At 41.4% G+C, this 23,013-nt stretch overlaps 1 protein-coding gene across 6 annotated transcripts in view; it reads left to right on the top strand.

Annotated features, from left to right (window-relative positions):
* LOC121934364 (protein mono-ADP-ribosyltransferase PARP14-like) overlaps positions 1-23,013 on the top strand; it is a 49,564-nt gene extending 26,551 nt beyond the window's left edge. For 4 of the 6 annotated variants that reach the window (XM_042474815.1, XM_042474788.1, XM_042474795.1 and 1 more), the window contains 11 exons: positions 218-454; positions 1,058-1,279; positions 3,557-3,653; positions 6,556-6,702; positions 8,318-8,380; positions 10,704-10,871; positions 15,692-15,910; positions 16,003-16,611; positions 17,659-17,804; positions 21,324-21,498; positions 22,706-23,013. In XM_042474815.1, the coding sequence (XP_042330749.1) occupies positions 218-454; positions 1,058-1,279; positions 3,557-3,653; positions 6,556-6,702; positions 8,318-8,380; positions 10,704-10,871; positions 15,692-15,910; positions 16,003-16,611; positions 17,659-17,804; positions 21,324-21,498; positions 22,706-22,995 (2,373 nt within the window). In that variant the 3' untranslated portion in view covers positions 22,996-23,013. Of the gene's footprint in view, positions 1-217; positions 455-1,057; positions 1,280-3,556; positions 3,654-6,555; positions 6,703-8,317; positions 8,381-10,703; positions 10,872-15,691; positions 15,911-16,002; positions 16,612-17,658; positions 17,805-21,323; positions 21,499-22,705 lie in introns of those variants that run through there. The other 2 variants (XM_042474804.1, XM_042474832.1) reach the window with 2 other exon arrangements.

Below are 23,013 nucleotides of genomic sequence, written 5' to 3'. Positions count from 1 at the left end.
CTTATACATGAGGTCGACTTATAGTCAAATATATATGGAATGTATCCACACATTGTCTGTGTGAACATAGGTGTTACATATGTTTCAAAAATGCATGTGGTTCATAAGTAAATATAAAAATCAGAGATGAATAATACTTTTTATTAGGGTCACTAAAGTATGACATACTTCTTTATGGTTTCAGTTTTTTCTTGACTACTCCTGTTGGTCTTTGTAGACTGATGTTATCGTTAACAGTGTTAACAAAGAGCTGCAGCTTAACCAAGGCCCTCTTTCCAAGGCTCTGTTGGGCAGAGCAGGAGCAGGACTCCAGACGGAATTAACTACAGAAGGCCAAGGCAAAGCCCTTAAAGAGGGCTGTGTGCTGAAAACCAGAGGTTATGGTCTGGGATGCTCGTGGGTGCTGCATACCATTTTACCTACTTGGAATCAGGGCCAGAATTCTGAAGATAAGGTACAGTTTTCAATGCATTTTCACAGCTTAAATGGGTATATGCTTATCACTGTTTGCTTGCAAAGGTATTGATGGCATTTCTCTGTATCTGGAGGGTGAGAGTTTTTAAATGTATTTTGCACAACTGGCCCATAAGGCTGCATAGATGATAGAATAACTTCCCAAAGCTGTTTAGTGGGTTTTCTGAGTGAAATTTTGAGCATGGACCTCTCACCTCCATTCCTACTCTCGGTGTGCCTGCACTAGTAATTTCCCATGAGTCCATGGACTGGCATTTCCATTTAAGTGACGGTTGCCCTTGAAAGGTGCAGATCTGTCAAGTGATTAAGAAAAGCTACAGATTCTCATGCCTCACTTGGATATTTGTCATCTGTCTAGCTTTAGATTTGCTAGACGTCATCTATCTGTTGGTTTGGGGCTGTCCATTGGGACACAGTGCACACCATCTCATTGCTACATCTATCCTTTATCCAGGTGAAGCCAGCTATACTGAGGTATCCTGAGAAAAGCAGTTGCACACTTTGATCTACTTTAATTTGTATTTGTTACACATTTAATTGTTCAAATGCAGATTTCTAAAATTCTTTTGACTGTAATCCTCAGATTGTGGGAGACGTTGTTGAAGAATGTTTGACAATCACTGAGAAACTCTCTCTGAATTCTATCACAATCCCCGCAATTGGAACTGGTAATTTAGGATTTCCCAAGACACATGTTGCTAAACTGATGTTTGATCAGGTGTTCAAATTCAGTCAGAAAAGAAATCCAAGGTCGCTTCAAGAAGTTCACTTTGTATTGCATCCAACTGACACTGGCGCTATCCAGGTATTTTTCATAAAAAAGAGAGTCTATGAACATCTAGAAAGCAATGTCATAATCACAAAAAGTCAACACAGGTTTCAGAGAAAGAAGTTATGCCAGATAAATCTTATCTCATTCTTTGATAAAGTTACCAGCTTGTTAGATGAAGGGAATGCTGTGGATATAATATATCTTGATTTCAGTAAGGCCTTTGATGAAATTCCCCATGACATTCGTGCAAACAAGCTAGTGAAATGTGGGCTAGACAAGGCAACTGTTACATGGATTTGTAATTGGTGGACCGGACGAACCCAAAGGGTGCTCAACAATGACTCCTTTTCATCCTGGAGAGAAGTGACCAGTGGGGTCCCACAGGGCTCTGTCCTGGGGCCAGTACTGTTCAACATCTTTATCAATGACCTGGATGACAGAACTGGGGGCATACTTATCAAATTTGCAGATGACACTAAATTAGGAGGAATAGCTAATACTCCAGAGGACAGGATCAAAATTCAAAATGACCTGAATAGACTAGAAAGCTGGGCCACAGCTAACAAAATGAACTTCAACAGGGAGAAATGTAAGGTACTGCACTTGCGGAAAAATGAAATGCACAGATATAGGATGGGGGACACCTGGCTTAAGGAGACAACATGTGAAAGGGATCTAGGAGTCCAAGTAGACCACAAGTTGAACATGAGTCAACAGTGCGATGCGGCAGCTAACAAGGCCAATGCGATTTTAGGCTGCATCAACAGAAGTATAGTGTCTAGATCAAGGGAAGTAATAGTGCCACTATATTCTGCTCTGGTCAGGCCCCACCTAGAATATTGTGTCCAGTTCTGGGCACCACAATTCAAATAGGACATTGAGAAACGAGCGTGTCCAAAGGAGGGCGACTAAAATGGTGAAGGGTCTGGAAACCATGCCCTATGAGGAATGACTCAGGGAGCTGGGTATGTTTAGCCTGGAGAAAAGAAGGTTAAGAGGTGATGTGATAGCCCTGTTTAAATATTTGAAGGGATGTCATATTGAGGAGGGAACAAGCTTGTTTTCTGCTGCTCCAGAGACTAGGACCCGGAGCAATGGACGCAAGCTGCAGGAAAAGAGATTCCACCTCAACATTAGGAGGAACATCCTGACAGTAAGGGCTGTTTGACAGTGGAACACACTTCCTCGGAGTGTAGTGGAGTCTCCCTCCTTGGAGGTCTTCAAACGGAGGCTGGATGGCCATCTGTCGGGGATGCTTTGATTTGGATTTCCTGCACGGCAGGGGGTTAGAATGGATGGCCCTTGCGGTCTCTTCCAACTCTATGATTCTATGATTCCTTCCTATCCCTGCTAACAGCTTCTTTAGTATGTGTTTAATATTAAAGATCTTTGAAAGAGTCAAAGGTTGTCCTTAGAATGGAACAGATCCAATATACCACTGAAAATGTGAAACTGTTCTTCTGCTGTATGTTAAGATGTTATTTTAGCTCTTTGATAGTAATGTGTTATGAAGAGGATGTGGAGATTGCTGTCTGAGGAAGTAAGGAAAGATTTTATTCTAAGTAATAGCCCAATGCGTTTTGAAGGAAATATCTCTGTGGCCTTCTTTAGAGAAAACGTTTTTTGAAAATCAACCTGATAGTGTTATTTTCCATTCATGTGATTTGGAAATGTGTTATTTTAAAATCCCTGCAGGTTGATTTTCAAATTGCTTTACTCTGAAGAAAGCCATACAAATATTTATTGGCTCAAATATGCTGGGCTGTTGCTTGGGATAAAACCTTTTTTAAAAGCATCTTGAGATACAGTCTGAACTGTACATCAAGTTTTATTGGATGTTTACAGTTTCTTTGGCTTTTATTATTATTCTGAGCCTGAAAACCTGGCCTGTGAGAATCTGCTTCATTGTGATGCCTTCTGGATACAGTTTAGAAGAAAGCTTCTTTTCAAATTTATTCTTTCTCTCCAACAATCTCTTACTTGTTCTACATCTCATGTATTTCTCAATCAAGCCTAGGGTTTGAAGTTGAAATTTGTATTGGCTCACTTCAAAGTTATTGACCATATTTTCCCACTTTGGATGAAACAGCAAACTGTAGTTGATGAAAGACTCCCTGGGATTTTTGCTAGCAATGATACAATTGTCAGAACATGTATGTTATTTTGATGTAAGTATCACAAAAGTCAATGATATTCAAACAATATGCCAGAATCCCACTTTTTAGATGAAAGTGTTTTGGTGAAAAGATACTGAACCACAACACAAACTTTTTTGTGGATCTGTTTACTGTGGTTCTTTCCTCTCTCCAGGCATTTACTGATGAATTAAACAGCAGGTTAAATTTAAACCAAACAAATGTGTCAGGCTCCAAGACACTTCCAGAGATTTCCCAGCAGCAAGGTCAAGGTAAATGTTTGTTAATTCTTTCTCCAAAGGGTTCTCCAAAGGATATGGAGAACTGTCTGGGAAATTTCTAGAGGGTTGTTTTAGAAAAACTAAAGTTGAGAGTAAAATTATATTAAAATATTTTTAGAGGTGATAACAGTGGGGTGCAGATATAGAGAACTAGAGAGAGTCCATGTTCTTGAAATTAAAGTGTCCATCTAAAGTAAGGAAAGATTTCCCAGTCTTTAGTAATTCTGCTCCCCTCCCTCAGATTTTTGTTTACTACTGCAAAGGTACGTCAAGATACAAAGAAACAATGGAACTTGTCCATCAGACTTATCTGGTTTACAATGGCGGGGTACAGACCGCCGCTTTGCGGCGGTCTGCCGCCGCCGCCAGTAGGTCCGCTGGGGAGCCGGAGCCTTCAGACGGCCCGACTCCCGCGCGGACCGAAAAAAGAAGCTCCAAAATGGAGCTTCTTTTACTGTCGCGTTTGCGACGTAGCGAGGCGCCAGGGGCGCGCTCACTACGTCACAAGCGGCGTGACACGTCTGGACGCTGTGCGTCCAGTACGTAAAGATGGCGGCGCCCGTGTAGAAGGGGCGCCGCCATCTTGTACGGACGGAGTCCGTACTAGGCCCAGGGGCGTCTATAAGAGACGCCCCTTTTTTAAAATGGGACGTCCGGAGGACGTCCCAAATGCCGGTGCAGAAAGCACCAATTCCATTGAAAAAAGTCATCTTGACAAAGAAAAGGGAAGTGTGGGTGGATGTGCATTAAAATAGGACACAGTGACCTGTTGGCCTGTTACAGACTGCCAAAGTAAAGCTGCTTCGGGTCTCTTTGGAGGTATGCTATTTAAATGATGCATGCATCCTAAGAATCTGGAAGCTGCACCAAAGCTGCACTCCAGTACTTAGGAATGGAGTGTGGCTTTGGCACGACCTCCGGACTCTTAGGACCCATGCATCATTTAAAAAGCATACCTCCAAAGAGACCCAAAGCAACTTTATTTTGGCAGTCTGTAACAGGCCACTTGACATGAGGAAAGGCAGTGGCTGTTTCAGATATCCCAATAAACTACAGTTTAGTGCTAGATGAGTGTGCAGGAGTGAATCTTTGTCTTGCTATCTCCCTCCCCCATGTATACTTTCCTCCTTTTTCTCTAAATTGCCCAGTGAAGGGGACTGGAAGCATCCATTTTCTTTTAAACTACAGTATATATTCATGTATAAGTCTAGAAATTTTAGTCAAAAATTGAACCCAAATGAGGCAACTTATCCATAGGTCAATGTAAGAACTGTATTTTAAGTTTTATTTTAAAAAGGCAACCATCCCTTGGTGAAAGGCAAGAATGTAATCTGTCTGGGAAGCGTTGACCCCCTTCTACCAGACAGCCTTTAGGGCAAGCACAAGCAGTTATTTTTGCTGGAGTTTTGTAAATTCTTTGGCATTTTCCATTGCTTCATTCTTTAGGTCCTTTGTTACATGCCCCAAAGTTTTACTCTTGACTTATCCACGGGTCTTAATAAAATCCATAATTTTGCCCGCCCCAACCAGCTCATACCTGAGGTATACTAACAGTTGAGTACATACAGTAACCAAAGTTTGTCATTAGGTTAAAATGAGTAAAGCTCTTTGTTAGTTTTAAATTAGAGCCAAACCTCAGTTAACACAGCATCTCACAGTGAAGCTCTCTTTTATAGTCTTTTTAAATATCTGCTCAGACCCTCCTTTTCTTTTTCATCCTTTGTCTAGCTCAGAAATTTTTAGCAGTAGCAGCACTGGGGGGGGGGATGGTGAAAGAGGGCTGCACAATCACAGACTTCCAATATTTAGATTGCAGCAGTGTGCCTACAGTGTGTTTTCAATAAACAAAGCTTGATCTGGGAGGGATTAGGTTTCTACTGTTTCTGATCCTACTGTAGATGTGTGTGCCTGGATCCAACAGGCCGGGTAAACAGCATCTGCCTCCAAGATCCCTACAATATGCATGGACAGCAAAACAGAGAAAATGAGAAAGCAAATAAACCTGCCTCGCCAGGTATTCTCAGCATTATTAAAAAGCACAGATCTATATATCCCCCAGTCATCCCTGGAGGCATTTTGAAAAACAAGCTTTCAAGTGATCTCTAGAAGGTTCAGAAGGTTTTTGTTTACTTTGCAAGGCTTTCCTGACTTGGTTGTTTCATTTTATTTGGGGATATTGTTAGTTTTGAATGAAACATTTGCTGAAACATCTTGAACTGCATTTCTTGTTTTATGCTATACAGTATAGAACTATCTCCATTCTTTCTGTTATTTCTGTCTCTGGAATCAAATTTTCTGTTAAAGAAGCAATGCCTAGGAACACAATTGCTTCATTACCTGAGGTATGTCTGTAATTTGTTGAAAAAAGCCAGGAACATAAGTCAGGGTACGACTTTTGGCAAATCACACTCTCTCTGCCTCAGACAAAGTCTGTGGCAAAGTTGATCAGAACAAATCTTGCCAAGAAAACCCCATGACAGGATCACCTTAGGGTTACCATGTCACAAATGACTTGAAGGCCAGACAGTGTCAACAAAAAGGTAACAAGAATTTTAACAGTCTATACCAAATGCTGATTGAAACAGGAAGTGGTGTCTCCCATTATCCTCTTCAGTAACACCAAAGGAGAAGAGAGGAGCCCGTGAGCTTGTGGCTTGTAATCACTGTAATGCTCAACCATGATTACCTCCAAAATGGGCCAGTGACTTTATTTGCATAAACAAAATTGGGTTAAAGTTGAACTTAGTATTAAGAATGTCACCTGAAAACTGTTAGAATGAAGAACTGAGCACAGAGAGCCATCTATAGGAAAGCATCTGATAAGATGGTAACGATGATGTGCCAGAAAAACAAGGAATGTAGACATGTCTCTCTCCCTTTTTTCCCCTTGCAGCTTTCTTTGGGCATATTTCATCAGCGTCCGGATTACATAAAATGCAAATTGGCTCACTTGCTCTACAGGTAGAATGTGGAGATATCACCCAAGAGACCACAGATGCTATAGTGAACATAACCAATGAAGCATTTAACCTGAGTGTTGGTATGTTTTGAAACCTGTAATAGGGTTCCCTTGAAAATCTGCCTGTAACCTAGCAATGTATGCCTGTGTGTCCTTTTCCCCCACCTGGTCCTAAAGTGAGAACTAAAAAATTGTGATAAGTAGGGAGTGCCACAGCTGGTGACTCTTTATTGTTGTCGTTCAGTTGATTGTTTTCATTCCACTTTACTCCAGTCTCCCGCCTTTTGCATATTTTGCCCTGATAAACAACACTACCATCTCTCTCTCGCTTCATGAGTCTACAACCTTGGAGGATTTAATGTGTTCTTAGTGGTGAACCTCTAGCCTGCTTTGTGCCCCTCAACACCCCACTGTATTTAAACAACACCAGAAAGAGTAGTGGTCACATTCCTGCACAAAACTGCTATGGTCATAAATCCCAGATGGCCCATCAAATTACCCAAAGTGGATTTTTGTACCTGCTTGGGATAGTTTGGTGCTTTGTAGCATTCTTACAAACTGATAAGATTTATAATTCTCAAAGTTTACAAAGTTATTTTTAAATAATAATTTGTCCTTGTTACCAGTGAACAGTATTTGGAAAATAATCTGTTGCCATTGCATATTACAGTGTTAAAAAAAGGAACATGTGTCACTTTTTTTTGTCTTGAAGAAAACTAATTGGAAAGAGAATGGCATGAAACTTGAAACAATCCTGTTAAAATGTCTTTTAGAATGCTCCTAAAACTAACTGGAAATGATACCAATTGCCAAAAGGAGTAATTATTTTCCCACTCATTGCATTACTTGTAACTCTTTGAAACCACCCCTTTCTAACAAAGGGAAGATAAAAGAGGAAGTATTTTAAAGGCACTAGATCCCATCTAATCTTGGAAGGTAAGCATGGTCAGCTCTGGTTAGTACTTGGATGGGAGACTGCCAATGCATACCAGGTGCCGTAAGCTATATTTTAGAAGAAGGAACTGGCAAAACCACCTCTTAGTATGCCTTGCTTAAGAACACCCTATGAAATTCATGGAATTGCCATAAGTCAACAGGTAACTTGAAGGCATGTGTGCATGTGCCCGTGTATGCGCGTGTGCACATGCGTGCACGCACACACACAAAAACAAAACAAAACCAGCCTCACGGTAACAGTGCACATATTAAAGGAGTGCTTGCTTGAAAGATCAAGAGGGAGATACACAACATAAGCCCACCTGGGCAAGTGTCTGTTACCCTCCATTGGTCATCCATTACTTGCTGTATTGCTCATGCCTTTTGCTTCTAATGTTGAAGCACAAGGACAGAAGTTCTTTTCAGTGGCATTGATAGCAACTGATTTTGTCTGAAGAAAAATGTCCCATAAAAGTATTCTCGTATTTGTTTAAAAATCAGGAATGTGTGTTAGTGAAGACAGTGCTGCTTAGCTCTTCTGTGGAGTTGCCACTTTAAGGTGACATGAGGTATCCATGTACAATGTTTGTGCATGATAAATTGGCTTATGATGCCCGGAAAAGGTAGGTTCAGGCTTGCCTTGTTGCATGTGAGATGTTAAACCTCACTTCATTTCTCCCAAACAAATGGATAATTGTTGTTAATTTCAAATAATCATATTTATTTTTCATTTAGAATGTACTCTTTATTTTATTTTAAGGTGTTTCCAAAGCAATTCTGGAAGGAGCTGGACCAGAGATGGCAACAGAATGTGCTCAGCTAGGTACAAATCCCTTCTAAAGACAAATCTACTGGTAGCCATTATGTAAAAGTGGTGTTTGGTAGTGACCTTCACCAGATCTCATGGCCTTTGTGGTGTATAGTAGTATTGTTTTTTCCCCTTACAGATGACCATGAGACTAACCATTGTTCATTTGCCACTGTCCACAGAAGGACAGCAAGGAGGGGTCCAGTCTAGCCTCCTTAGACAAGGAATTCCAAAGTATAGAAGGAACCACTGAGAAGCCCCTCTTTTGTGTTCCCACCAACTGTACCTGTGAAGGTGCTGGGACTTGGAGAAGGAACTCTCCCATGGATCTCATGGCCTGGGCAGACTTACATGGGGAATTATGGTTGTCAGTTAGCCTAGACCTAAGCCATGTAGGGCTTTGTAGATTATCACCAGCACTTGGAATTTGAAAAGACTGACAGCCAGTGGAACTGTTGGAGCAGAGGAGCTGTATGATCCCTGTAACCAGCCCCAGCTAACACTTTAGCTGCAGTTCTTTTTATTAAAGTTTCCGAACACTCTTCAAAGAGTACTCCACAAAGACAGTGCTACATTAAACCAAATAGGAAGTAAGCAGACCATGCATCAGTGTGCCTACATAAGGTACTTTTAGGAACAGGTGTAATTGGTGCACAAGCTTTTAATGTGCAAAAACAATCCAGGGGACCGTGGAAACCTGGGTCCCCAGGGTCAAAAGGTCAGTTCAGGAGTACACCCAGAATATGAATTTACTTCTTCAAGGGGAGCATAATCTGTGAAGGTTCTGTATAGTCCTACTCCATTTCTCGGAGCTAGATGGGACTCCTTGAGACCACCTTAATAATAATTTTTAAAAACCTTGCTGCCATCACTCAATTATTTAACTTGTCACACCCCAGCAATGCATTGGGACATTGCTAGGGCTTTTCTGTTGGTAACCTACAATCAGAACAGACACTAGCCGAGCTGAGGCTGTTAAAAGGAATGGAGAAAGAGCCAGAGTACTGAAGAAAAATGTTTATTAGGAAGTAAAGTACATTAAAAAGTAAGACAATTGGTCCTCCAGACACAAATATAAAAAGATAAGTTACAAAATAATAATCATTTCAGTCAAACATTCCTAAACCTGAATCCCTGACTAAGAAAAAGGGCCAACAGCCAAGGCTTTTCTTTCCCTCAGGCCTTTCTACTCTCAACTGCCTCAAGGGTCTCTCTCCAGCAACCATCTACAAAGTTATTTTTAACTGCCATCTAATTGGCTGGTTGCTCTCACACTACTAGTGATGTTATCACTCTTCATACCTTACAGTCCCCCCTCTCAAAGGGTAAAAGGCCCTGATAAATGGAGGGACTCCCATTTATCACATAATCCATCCATCACAGGACGTATACCAATTCCCTCATTTGCCTTTTGACTGATGAAGAGCACTTCTGTGTTGTATAGGTTAAGTTTCAATTCATTCCCCCTCATCCGGATCATTACTGAAACCAGATGTTAGTTTAGAACAGAAATAACATCTTTGGAGTTAAGTGGAAAGAAGAAATAGAATTGAATATCATCAGCATACTGGTAGCACTGAACCTTTGGATGATCTCTCCCAGTGGTTTAATGTAGATGTTGAATAGCATGGTGGAGAGAACAGGACCCTGAGGAGTCCCACAGACCAATGGCCAAAAAAATTAAACAGGAGTTCCCCATCACCAATCCTCCAAAATGAATGGAGTCCACTGTAAAATAGTGCATCCAAGTACCATACCAACAAGGTAGGCCAGAAGGATACCATGGTCAGTGGTACTGAAAGCTGCTGAGAGATTATTATTAACCTTTATTTATGAAGCGCTGTAAATTTACACAGCGCTGTACATGCAATCTTTTTAGTTAGACGGTTCCCTGCCCTCAGGCTTACAATCTAAATCCAGCAGAACCAATAGAGATGCACTCTCCCTGTCTAGTTCCCAGCATATGCCATCCACCAAACTGTAACTGCTTCTTATATGCTTGGCTATAGGATGTAAAGTGCTGTATATTCAGCAGAAAGTAAAATTAAATTTAAACCAGTTGCCGGATCATGGTTTTGTCTGCTGAAGTTAAAAGTGTCCAGGGAGAGAAGTAATAGTAGTTGTTGTTTTTAGCAGTTCTTCATTTACTGCTTGTAACACCCTCTGTAATATGGCAGAAATAATCAGTCCACATCAGTTGTGAAAGGAACATACACTCCCTCTTGCTCAAATTCTGATAGTAGCATGTCTGAAAAAGCTTATGAGGTGAAAGTCTTGTATTTGGGCTGATTAGATGCTGTTTCGTTGGTTGGATATGTTCCTTTCTTTTCTCTTTCAGCATCCCAGCCGCACAATGACCTCATATGCACAAAAGGGGGAAAGCTGAAGTGTAAAAATGTCATCCATCTTGTGGCCAACAATGATATTAAAGCACAAGTTTCCAAAGCTCTTATGGAGTGTGAACAAAGAAAATTCATTTCTGTTGCCTTCCCTGCAATTGGGACAGGTTTGTATTGCCTGGAGGAGGACAGATAACTTGTGCAACAGTAAGCAGAAGCTGGCAGAATGGATCTTCAAGTAGTGTTAATGGTAGCTTCGGATATTCTTGCAGTTCACTGCTATTTTAAATGAACACTATTGCAAAGGAAATTACTGAGGTCTACTGGTCAGACCACTTGCTTAGTAGACAGTTGCATGAGTTGTAACAATAATGGATCCAGACCAGGGATTACATCTATGAACTTTATCGCACTGCGTTCCTTCCATTCCGTTCTGAGCACGGAACGGAAGGAGTAGGGATGAGTGCGGAACGAGTGGGGGACGGATTTTACCGCACGCATCCGTCCCTCATTCATTCCGTTCTTAATCCGTTCCAGAGGGGGAAATTTTTGAGAACTGTTCTGAACAGTTCTCAAAAAGCGTCCCCTCTGGAACGGAATGGGCAGGGAAGAGAGGGGGAACGGAACGAGTGAGGGACGGGTGTGTGCGGTAAAATCCGTCCCCCACTCGTTTCCGTTTCCTGCCAGGCTGGGCCGAGAACCCGGTGCGATAAACTTCTTGGTGTTATTAGTCATTTTTTTGCTGAGGGTTCTGGAGAGGTTAAGAAGATGACACATTGGGCCATTAGTCCTCTTCAGGTCCCTTGATAATTTTCTTGTTGATAAGGTGTAAATAAACAGGGAGGGAGAGGTCCTGTAGGTTGGTGGTGAGGATGTTACTTTCTCCTGCTATGCAGTGGAATTTCCAGTGTAGTGAGTTGGGCCTTTGCCACTAATCTCATGAGATTTAGAATCTTTGTTAGCTTCATGGCCAAACATTAATTGCTGTCCCATGGAATGAAAGAGTTAACATTTACTGTGACATTGTTGGATACTTGTTGCATTTGAGGATGGGAAAGGTATGAAGGGTGGGAACAAAATGAGGGCGTGAATATTTTTCTGTTGCTAAACATCTTGTACAGTACTCATAGCTATGTGGTGGGGAAATAAGTCATGCTTCTGAACTTTGTTTTTCTTCATTTGCTTCTGCACTTGATAAACTTTGTGAATCCATCTTCCATTGGCCTCCAACTAGAGGAGGGTGCACCTCAGCCCAAGGGCTCCCCATATGCCTGTGAGTGAGGTCTGAATTTAATTGCAGGCTGAGGAATTAATCTGGGTGGAATTTGAGGGCCTTGTTCTACAGTTGTCTGAAAGGGGATGCAGGACCTTATCAGCAAAAGTACTGGAATACCTCTCTCCTGTCATTTAGCAGCAATGGAGTTTATCCTATAGCAGTAACATTTATGTGCCTTGCAGTCAACGAACTCTTGGATTGGCTTGGAACAACATCAGCTCTGGCATCAGACACCTGGTTAACTTCACAGTTCTGATGGCCATGCCTTTAACCCAGCATGTATATATCTACCACTGACAAGAAACCCAGACCATTATAAATAGTATTCCAAGGAAAAATCATAGAACCATAGAGTTGGAGGAACCCTAAGGGACAACCCTCTGCCATGCAGTGTATCCCTGCATACACAATCAAAGCACCCCCTAACAAATGGCCATCTGTTTATATTTGGTCACCCTCCTCTGGACATGCATCAACAATCCTTGTTGAACTGTGCTACACAGAACTGGAAGCACTATTCCAGGTGAGGCTTGACCAAAGCAGACTTTCATCTAGATGATGTTCATGGTTGGATTTTCTTAGACCTTTAGATGAGCCAACACGAAACAATCTCACTGCTCCTTGGGTTGTATAAAGATTTCAAATGTGAAAGATATGTTCTCCTCTGTGGCTGAACTGACACGGCATAGGTGCTAACCATGTTTGCATGGCTGTGTTTCTTTTAGGGAAAGTGGTGTAAAAATCCAGTCAATACATAAATTAATGTTCATGGTATATCAAGGATTCAACAGGGATGAATGCTAAGCCACAAGTCTTCATGGCTGAACTCTACAATGTGTTTCAGTGCCAGAATCAAGAGCTGAAGGATATTCAGCCAGCAAAGAAGGAGCCATCCAAAAAACGGTTAACTCCAGTAATCACTCAGACAAGTCAATTTTAGAAAAGTTTCTAATTGGAACCCTAACTGCTCTTTCTCTTTGGCCCTGTACAGTCAGGCAAAAATTAAGCTGCTTCGGGTCACTTTGGAGATATGCTGTTTAAATGATGCATGCGTCCTAAGAGTCCAGAGGCTGTGCCAAAGCCTAAAGACTCTCCTAAGGACTGGAGAGTGGCTTTGGTGCAGCTTCCTTCTACCTCACATGCTGCCCCTGCTCCTCCTGTTTGTCCAAAGAACATGGCACGGTTAGGACTAACATTGCAACTATGCCATCAGGTTCAGAAGCGGATGTAATTCCTTCTTCTCCATCTTCCTCTACAAGGAGAGGGACTCCTGCCTTACTTTCATCTAGAGATGCTGATGTAGCCTCCCTTCACTCAATCTCTTTCTCTATGCAAAAAGGTCTCTCCATATACTGACTCGGTGGGTCAAGGCATATATTTTCTTGGCCTATGAGTCCCTTGTCCTACCAAAACTGAAACAGGTGATAGCACATTCTAGCAGATCAGAAGCCACTTTGGCAGACTTCTCAAATAATGCTGTCCTAGATGAAATCTTCAGAGCAGCAACTTATGGTTACCCCTTCCACTTTTACAAAGCATTACAGGCTGAACAAATTTGCATTTGCTATGGAGTCGAGCAAATATGGTGGTCCAGTAAGCTGAGTTCACGCTAGAGTAATTCCCTTTCTTGGATGGCACCTTCTATGCTGGCTCTGAATGGCACATTGCAGAACTTACTGTTAAGGTCTACTCTAGCCAAGGACATTAGATTGTAGACTGTAAGATAAGTGATTGTGTGTTTAGTGTTGGAATATTTTACTTGGGTTGTGTATTTTTGAGTGGATGTGGGTGTCATGGACTTCACTGGGCCTGACTTAGAGGCACTGAGTCCTCTGACTCAGAAGACATGGAGGAGGCTGAGAGAAAGGCAGATCTGGGGATGCCTTCATCAGCAGTCCCAGAGCAGGCTCAGGAAGCTGCAGAGGGAGAAACAGATTCTATGGACTCTAGGCTGCACGTGCTAGGACCTGTGGAGCGAAGACAGGTCAAGGTGTCTTTGAGGCATTCTTCCAGGCTAGAAGCCAAGAGGAGAGCTAATAGGTTTCAACTGAGAGAAGCAGATGCCTTTTAAAAGATCTCCAGCTGCAGAGATTATTTGCAACCAACAACCAGTCTTGCAGCATTGTTGTTCCTTGCTCTTGGATTCAAGACTGGTTATCTGACCTCTGGACTTGCCTTGTGACTATGCTCTTGCCTCTGCCCTTTGCTGTGACTGATTGACTGGTATTGTGTGACGTTTGGACTGGACTCTGAACTATTCCTTTGTATATTCCCCTGCTGTGCTGCCCTCAGTAGAGATAAGCAGGACAGTGTGTACATAGTTACGATTGTTGACCTCTAGGGACATCTTATTGAATTAAAGTGCAGCATAAAGTGTGTGTCCACAGGAGGGCCACCAAAATGGTGAGGGGTCTGGAAGCCATGGCCTGTGAGGAGAGACTTAGGGAGCTGAGTATGTTTAGCCTAGAGAAGAGAAAGTTAAGAGGTAACATAATAGCCTTGTTTAAATATTTATATTAAATATTTGAAGGGATGTCATATTGAAGATGGAGCAAGCTTGTTTTCTGCTACTCCAGAGAATAGAACCCAGACCAATGAATTCAAACTACAGGAAAAGAGATTCCACCTAAACATTGGAACTTTTTGCCAGTAAGAACTTTTTGACAGGGTGTAATATGCTGCCTCAGATAATGGTGGAGTCTTCTTTGGAGGTGTTTAAACAGAGGCTAGATGGCCATCGTGTCAGCAGTGCTTTGATTGTGTATTCCTGCATGACGGGGTTGGATAGGATGGCCCTTGTGGTCTTCAGCTGGATAAATGCAGATATTGTATTGTGATTGCAGAGCTTAATGGAAGGGCACTCTGAATTCTGTCATTAGCTAGGCAGCTAGGGACCACTAGAAGGTTTTACCTTGCAAGCTCCTTGCAAGAGCGTGGGAAAATCAAGTTTGTTTGTTTGTTAATACAACGTCAAGAATCTCTGATAGGATAGCCAGTGTCCATGCTGTCAGGGTTTTCCCGGAATTGTAGTCCAATATTACTTTCAGTGCTGAGCCCCTGCCTCCCAAGAATAACTAGACACAAAAGAGAGACTTGGGTTGCTGCCACACTGCAGAATTACTACAGTTTGACGTGACATTAACTGTCATAGTTCCATCCTATGGAATCCACATATTTGACAGAGAAGGCCAAATATTTCACAAAACTATAAATCCCAGAATTTCATAGTATTGAGCCAGGGCAGTTAACGTGATGTAAAACTGTAGTAATTCTGCAGTGTGGCAACAGCCCAAATTGCTTCTCACCTTAGCCAGTGAAGGAGCACTTGCTGGAATTTGCTTCTCCACGCTTCCTGGCAGAAAAATTGCTTAGCTCCAACTGCCTATTGTCCTGGACTGCAGAACTGAATGGAACCACACACTACTGTCCTCTTCAGTCTGTGCAGTGGGAGAGAGGGCTGTGTGGGCATGTGCATGAGAGAGAATAGGAGGATGATCTGTTGTAAGCCCTTATGAGTATCACTTGATCGAAAGGTGAGAAGTATTATAAATAAGTAATATCATTATTATAAACAATTAGATTAGGTGGGAGTAATAAACCTATATTGCAGAAAGGTTTTGCAGTGCTAAGTGCACAACCTGTTCCACATTACATGGCAGGAAAAATAATTCTTTTGATTTTGTATAAAGAAGACTTTTATTATCATTGCAGGTAAAGCAGGACGGGATCCAGTTATAGTGGCCAATGACATGATTGATGCCATCATAGATTATGCAAGTAATACATCTGCCCCAGTGGTGAAAAACGTTAAGATAATCATTTTCCAGTCACATTTATTAAAAGTATTTTATGACAGCATGAAAAGAAATGATGTCACAACTGCTAAGCCTGGTGCAAGTGGCTCAAAATCTATTTTCTCTACAATAGCAGGTAAGTAAATAGCTTTTTGTAGTGTGGGCTTTCTTGACTATAAATACACTATTTAAAGGTGTAATTTTTTTCTTTGAACTGTTCTTTTGTAGAAATCTTTAACTTCAGAAAACCTGTGAAAGAAATAAAAAGCAAGCCAACCTTGCTTCTGGGGAAAACCATAGAGCCAGCCATTTTTCAGATTTGTGGTGATAGCCAGAAAAATGTGGAAGCTGCAGCATCTTGGGTGAAAAATCTGGTTTTAAAGGACCAGAATGAAATCAATTTTTCAGATGACTGGATTGCAAACTTTGAAGAAAGTGAATATAAGGAACTCGAAGACCTCCAGAGGAAGCTGCAAATTGAGATTAAGGTAGAATTAGAAGCCTCTTCTCCTTCTATACATGTTCATGGCAGAACCAGAGATGTCTTGACTGCTAGCACTGAAATCCAGAAATTAATCAGAAAAGTCCGAGATGGTAAAGAAGAGCAGTCCAAGGCAGATCTTTTGAGCAACCTAGTAGAGTGGCAGTATGAAGACAATGGGCAATACAAGGCCTTTGATTCTCTGATCAATATGCAAATAGAAGCTGCAGCACAGCATCAGAGGCAACTTGAAATAACCATACAGAATAAATGTTATAGAGTGGATCCAAATCAGCAACATGCACTGGATGCCCAAGGTTCAAGAATTTCTCTTCGTCGTGTTGCAAAAGCGGAAGGTTTGTTCGTAAAACTACACTGTTCTCATTCATTCATTCCACCCCTCATAATAATAATAATAATAATAATAATAATTTATTTTTATCCCACCTCTCCCACCAGAGTGAGGTGGCTTACAACAGTAATAAAATACAATATAAAATACTTCCAAATAATGTGAAAACCCAATGTTTCCCTTAAGTAAAGCCATGACTTGAGATGGGCATTTAACTCAAACCTAAGCCTAGCTTACTGTCTGTTGGACCATAAGGGATATTCATTTACATTATAAGTTCCCAGCTATATGAGTATTGTGATAGCACCTTTCTCCCTGGGTACATTGACAATATAGAAATAATGCAGTTTGACACCACATTAACTGCCATGGCTCCATCCTACAGAATCCTGGAATTTGTAGTTTTGTGAGGCACCAGCACTCTTTGGCTAAAAATCTTGTAAAACCACAAATTCCAGGATTCTACAGGATGGAGTTACAGCACTTAAAGTGATATCAAACTGCATTATTTCTAGAATGTACATGCACTCCCTACTCCATCTTAATTTGTGGAAGTTTGCAGGTGCTGTATGTTGCATGCATGTGTAACATGGATGAGAGGCATGTGTTTCCAGATGTTGGGCTCCAACTCCTATCAGTCCTGGGGAAAGTTGTTACTTGCAATCCAACATCATCCAGAGAGGCCACATGTTCTCCATCCCTTCTTTGTAGTGATCCTGTATTTTAGGAGGTACAATTTGGTGGGATGTAATCCATCCCAACACTACCTCTTGCTATTGGTAGCAACATGAATATGGCATTGGTAGTGTGTCCCAGGTGCATGTTGTCATTCAGAGGATGCTGAGGATGAACCTTTAATTTGGAAATGTTATTAAGATCTTTGCAAGAACTCAGCACAGTGGGTTTATATGGTATCCGTAGATCGGGGTGTTTATTTGTGGCTAGTAATTGCTGTTGCATTGGATGCATCCAATCAATATTCATGGAACAAAATGAAAGAAAAAAAAATGTATGTAGCATGAAAGATAATAGTGCCATGTTCATTACACAGATAATCTGGCAATGACTCTTCCTGAAGAGTGGGAAGACATGGGGCAAATGCGTGTCAAAGTGGTGGACCTAAACCCAGAAATGAAGGAATACCTAACTGTCAAGCAGATGTTTTGTCAGACTTGTAATTCATGGACTGTTGAAAAGGTAACTTTTATTCTATACTGTACCTTGAATTGGCTGGCCACATGAGAAATAGTAAATTTTAAAAAAATTCCTCATTCTATTATCTCCTGCTTGCTCTCTGTCTTTCTGTTTTCTGTAATGCTCAGGTGAAAAAGATTTGTTGGATAGATTTATGTTCTGCTTTTTTGTAATGTTGGAAAAATTAATGTGGTTTTACTGTATACAGCTGGCCCTCGCATTTGTGCAGGAGATTGGTCCCCCCCCCCCCCCGACCCCCACAAACAGAGGCTCATAGGCTTGAATTGCATGCATCCTGTGTGCATAGCCCAGGTGTGTGCGCATGCCATTAAACACAACGGAGATCGCCTTCCACAGATAATTGATGGCACAGATCCCAGATCCGTGAGTTAGGAGGGTCGCCTGTAGTCTCTAATGTGGTTTTACAGTATAGTTAGGGTCAGATCTTCTTAGCTTTACCAAGGGCTGGTATAGACCAGCACAATATGCTGGCTTCCTGGGGGTGTGGTGTACAGACGCTGCACGCCCCAACACTGACCCGAAGCCAGTGTTATGCTGCACGCCCAACCAGACAGCGGGCAGCATTGTGGCGCTCCAGCAGCAGGCGTTCATATGCCGCAGGAGCACTGAAAAGGCACCCTTTTTCCAGTGCAAAAAGGAACGGCATTTTGCCATCTCTTTTTGCACTGGAAAAAAGCCAGAGTGGGGCTGTGGTGTGCGGTTGCCTTAGTGCCCACTGGGCTCTTTCAGGGGCAGCATCACATCACCTATTTCAGCCAGTTTGTTTCGATTCCAATATTACTTCATCATATGCCCTCAAAATTTGGAACCAATGCTTATTTGTAGTACATGTAAGGCTATAAGAATAAATGTGGGGTAGGCACCTAGATCTGGCTGTAAATTTGAATCAAGTACAGTGGTACCCCGGGATACGAATGCGCCGCCTTACGAAATTTCTGGGTTACGAAAAAACCCCATTCAAAAAAACTGTTCCAGCTTACGAACGTTTTTTCGGGTTACGAAAAATTTTTTGGTGCTTTTCGGCGCAATTTCACACGAAATCGCGGCTTTTCCCCATTAGCGCCTATGGGTTTTCGGCTTGCGAAGGCTTTTCGGGTTACGAAAGCGGCGGCGGAACGAATTAATTTCGTAACCCGAGGTACCACTGTAGCTGATAGTGTTGCTGTGAGATTTGGGATTCATCTGCAGTGCTTCTGTGGAAAGGATGATGAGTAAAACTAGTGTTTTTAAATAAAATATTTCCCCTGCTCTAAAGGACAGTCTTGTGCAGCCCTCAGGCTACAGATTGTGTGCCCAAGCCTTAAGACTGGCATCACCGGTGGAACTGAGGCTGGGTTCTGTTCTGTGGAGACCTTCTATTTTCTTCATTTCCATCAACATCTTTGACTGGAGGACCATAATGGGTATCTCCTAGAACAGCTATAAAATGGCTGAAATAGGGTAATTTCAGCTCTGAGGTGAAAAAGATCTCTGGCAGTAGCCAGTGTGCTGCTGCTTTATTGGACATATTGACATCTTTTTCTTTAGACTGCTACCAGATTCTTGAGAAATAGTGGAAAATAGGTGACACTCTAGAGGGGATACAAAACATCATCTGAAATGTATAAATACTATATACTCCCTTTTATGCTTGTAGGTATCTTTATGTCAATATCTCTCCTTGGCCTACTCCCATGAAAGTAGATGGATATAGGCAGAATTATTGCTAGCTGATGTGATATATTGACAAGAGTAGTGAGGTTCTGCTAAAAAGGTTGATTGTTCGGGCAGTTCATATAGGTTATAATGACCTTGAATTTTGCTCACACTTTTATTATCTCACAGCCAGAGCCTGACTCTGTTATGGACTCTTAACTCCCAGAATTGTAGTGGCCAAGATGGCTGGGGAATTCTAGCAGCTATTATCCAAAAATGTAACTTTTCAATTTTCTGCTTGTCAGGGGGATTTGGATTGGAACATAATGTGCTGAAATCCAAATCTTGTTTTGTGCTGTGACTTCACTGGGAAGTCATAGAATTGTGGTGCTGAAAATGAACCTTGTGATCATCTTTCTGTTCAGTGTGTGGATGTGAAACTATAGCATCCTGGATAGATGATTGGTCTTTAATCTCCAGAGAAGGTTGGCTATAGCCAAACATGTCTTAACATTAGGAATGTGTGCCTGTTGTTTACTTGAGATCTACAGCCCTGCCATTAGTTGCAGCCCTCTGGAAAAACAGAAAACAGGTTTGCTCCACTGTTAATGTAGTAGTTCTTAAAATATTTAAATGCAATTTATTTCTGTCTGCATCAAGTTAACTGAAAATTTGATATTAAAAGTGCTTCTTCAAGGGTTTGTGCTTTCTGGCATGTTGATTTGATATTTGTAACACAAGCACTCTGGGGAGAGGTGACATATAAATAAAATTATTATTATTATTATCATTACTATTATGCTGATCTAGATTAACTTCAAGGGTTGACATGGGTGACGTAGCAATTTCTGCACAGAAAAAGCAACAGCAATGTACATCACCCTACATTTGTTCTTCATATTGAAAAAGGAGCAAGCTTGTTTGCTGCTGCTGCAGGGACTAGGACATGGAGCAATGCATTCAGGCTACAGGAAAAGAGATTCTTCTTTGTGGTCTCTGTGCCTCACATAAATGGGATTTGCACCTATGCAGAAACTCTAATGCAGAATGTTCTGAAGCTGAGTAGCTTTGCGGGAATACCCCACCCACCATGCATGTCCTAGTCCTTTAAGCTACTATTTTCTCAGTTTCTTTCTGTTTGCTGGTAGAACAGCTTCACTTCAAGTGTTCTGCTGTGTAGTTTCTCTTATCTTTCTTTTGCTTTTCTGCCCTTTCTTAGTATTCTGACTTTCATCTACCCCCCCTCTGTGTGTGTGTGTGTGTGTGTGTGTGTGTGTTTAGAGAGAGAGAATGAGATACTTCTTTATCTTAAGAAAAACCCTCCTGCACAGAAAAAAGCAATAGCAGTGCACAATTCCATGCATTTGTTCTTCCTATTGTAGAAGCAGCTAGCTTGTTTTCTACTGCTCCAGAGACTAGGACATGGAGCAATGGATTCAAATTACAAGCAAAGTGATTCCACCTAAATATTGGGAAGAATTTCCTAACAGTAAGAGCTGTTTGACAGTGGTACACACTCCCTTGGAGTGTGGTGGAGTCTTCTTTAGAAGTTTTTAAACAGGCTGGATGGTAATCTGGTGGGAGTGCTTTGATTGTGTGTTCTTGCATGGCAGAAAGGGGTTGAACTGGATGGCCCTTGTGGTCCCTTCCAACTCTTGTGTTTCTATGTTACTTGGCACTTCCTTAATACTCCTGTGATGAGAGAAACACTGCCATCTTTGGTTTGATGTGCCTTGAAAATCCACACATGTTGCTTTGTTCAAGTTTTTTTAATTTTTGTTTTCTCAGAAATTACATTAAATGTTTGTTACTGTCAATTTACTGTCTTTTCTCTCTCTTACCTTCCACTCACTTGTCCTTTTGTAGATCGAGAGGATCCAAAATCCTTACTACTGGCAGGCATACCAAATCAAAAAGCAGGAAATGGATGCCAAGAATGGCCATACAAATAATGAGAGGCTCCTTTTTCATGGAACAGCTAGTACATCATTAACCCTCATAAATAACTCTGGTTTTAATCGGAGTTATGCTGGAATGCATGGTAAGATGATGAATTGAACTGTGCCTGTAGATAGGATGGCCATTTGGCTTGGATGTGTGGCTAATGAGTTTGGATATGCTGAGCATTTGAAAGAGAAGTAAACCTTCCAGATCTAAACACTTCTCTGAAGGATAAAATAATCAAACTGGTTTACCAAAGCTTTGCTTTGACAAGAACAGCCAAAAGACCTTCTTGAAGGTATTGAATCAAGAGAGCTAGGAAATTCTGAGAATGGCAAATTGCTGTAAGCGTTTGATGCAGAGAATTTTATTTTGAAGCAGGGATTATAGACCTTATAGATGTTTTGGTTTACAATGGCCATGTGCCCCATGCAGCACTAGCCAAAGGAATTGTGGGAATTATAGTTCGAGTATCTGGAGGACCAAATGTTCTGCTCAGTTGCATTACAGTGTACATGTATCAGGAGAATGTCTTCAAACACTGCAGGAATATTGAAAGTGAGGCAATTTCCCTAGTTTTGAGCCATCTGCCTCACTGGACATTTATACTAATTCAGTCTTGGACCTTCATTTTCATGTTCATGTGCTGTGAATTATCTACTGAAAAGAAAAAGAAAGGAAAGCAATCAATCAATGACTGGTCAGAAGTGAATATGACCTTCTGGATGTTGTTGAATTCCCAGGTCCCATTATCCTTGATTTGTGTTGATTGGAGTTAGAGTCCATCAGTTTCTGCAGGGCTACAGGTTCCCTATATGTATTTACTAGTGTTAGGAAACGTCTGTACAGTGTGCTCGTGTCATACACAGGCGCGCTTTACACTTTACGCGGCTTTCAGCATACACTGAAAGCCACACGGGGAGGAAGGGGTGGTGTGTCCCATAGGGACTAATGGGGCGCGCACCTGTTCCCCATTAATTTAAATGGGGCTCAAGTATACGCATAATTTGCTTTACGCAGGGGAGTCCAGAATGGATCACCCACATAAAACAAGGGCACACTGTATATAGAAATAATGCATAATTTGGACAGAAATAAGCCTGAATTTCAGGTTTCTGTGAGTGTGTCCTTTGATGTGATATTGCTGTGTATTAACCTGAAAAAGGTTCCCTTTACTGAAAGTGAAATTGTTACTTTGGAATGCTTGATACTTATTGATGTTGCAGGAGTGAGTGGCTTAAGAAGTGAAAGCATAAAGACACTTGGTAGTGACTGGCTGTCTAAACTTTATATTTTTCTTTTTATAGCTGCGGTATATGGAAATGGAACCTATTTTGCTGTTGATGCCAGCTATTCTGCCCATGATTGCTATTCAAAACCTGATGCAAATGGGAAAAAATACATGTACCTTGCTAGAGTACTTGTTGGAGAATATTGTGTTGGAACTCAAGGATTGGTTGTTCCAAAAGCAAAGAGTGCAACAGATCCTACAAATCTGTATGACAGTGTCACTGATAATAAAAAACCACCCTCCATGTTTGTCATTTTCAATGATATCCAGGCTTACCCGGAGTATCTCATTACTTTTACAAAATAAACTTTTCTTCCTTCTTTA

This window comes from Sceloporus undulatus, chromosome 1 (assembly GCF_019175285.1).
Source record: "Sceloporus undulatus isolate JIND9_A2432 ecotype Alabama chromosome 1, SceUnd_v1.1, whole genome shotgun sequence".
NCBI classification, from domain to species: domain Eukaryota; kingdom Metazoa; phylum Chordata; class Lepidosauria; order Squamata; family Phrynosomatidae; genus Sceloporus; species Sceloporus undulatus.
Note: the sequence above shows the minus strand (reverse complement) of the source record. Positions and strands in the feature narration are given on the sequence as shown.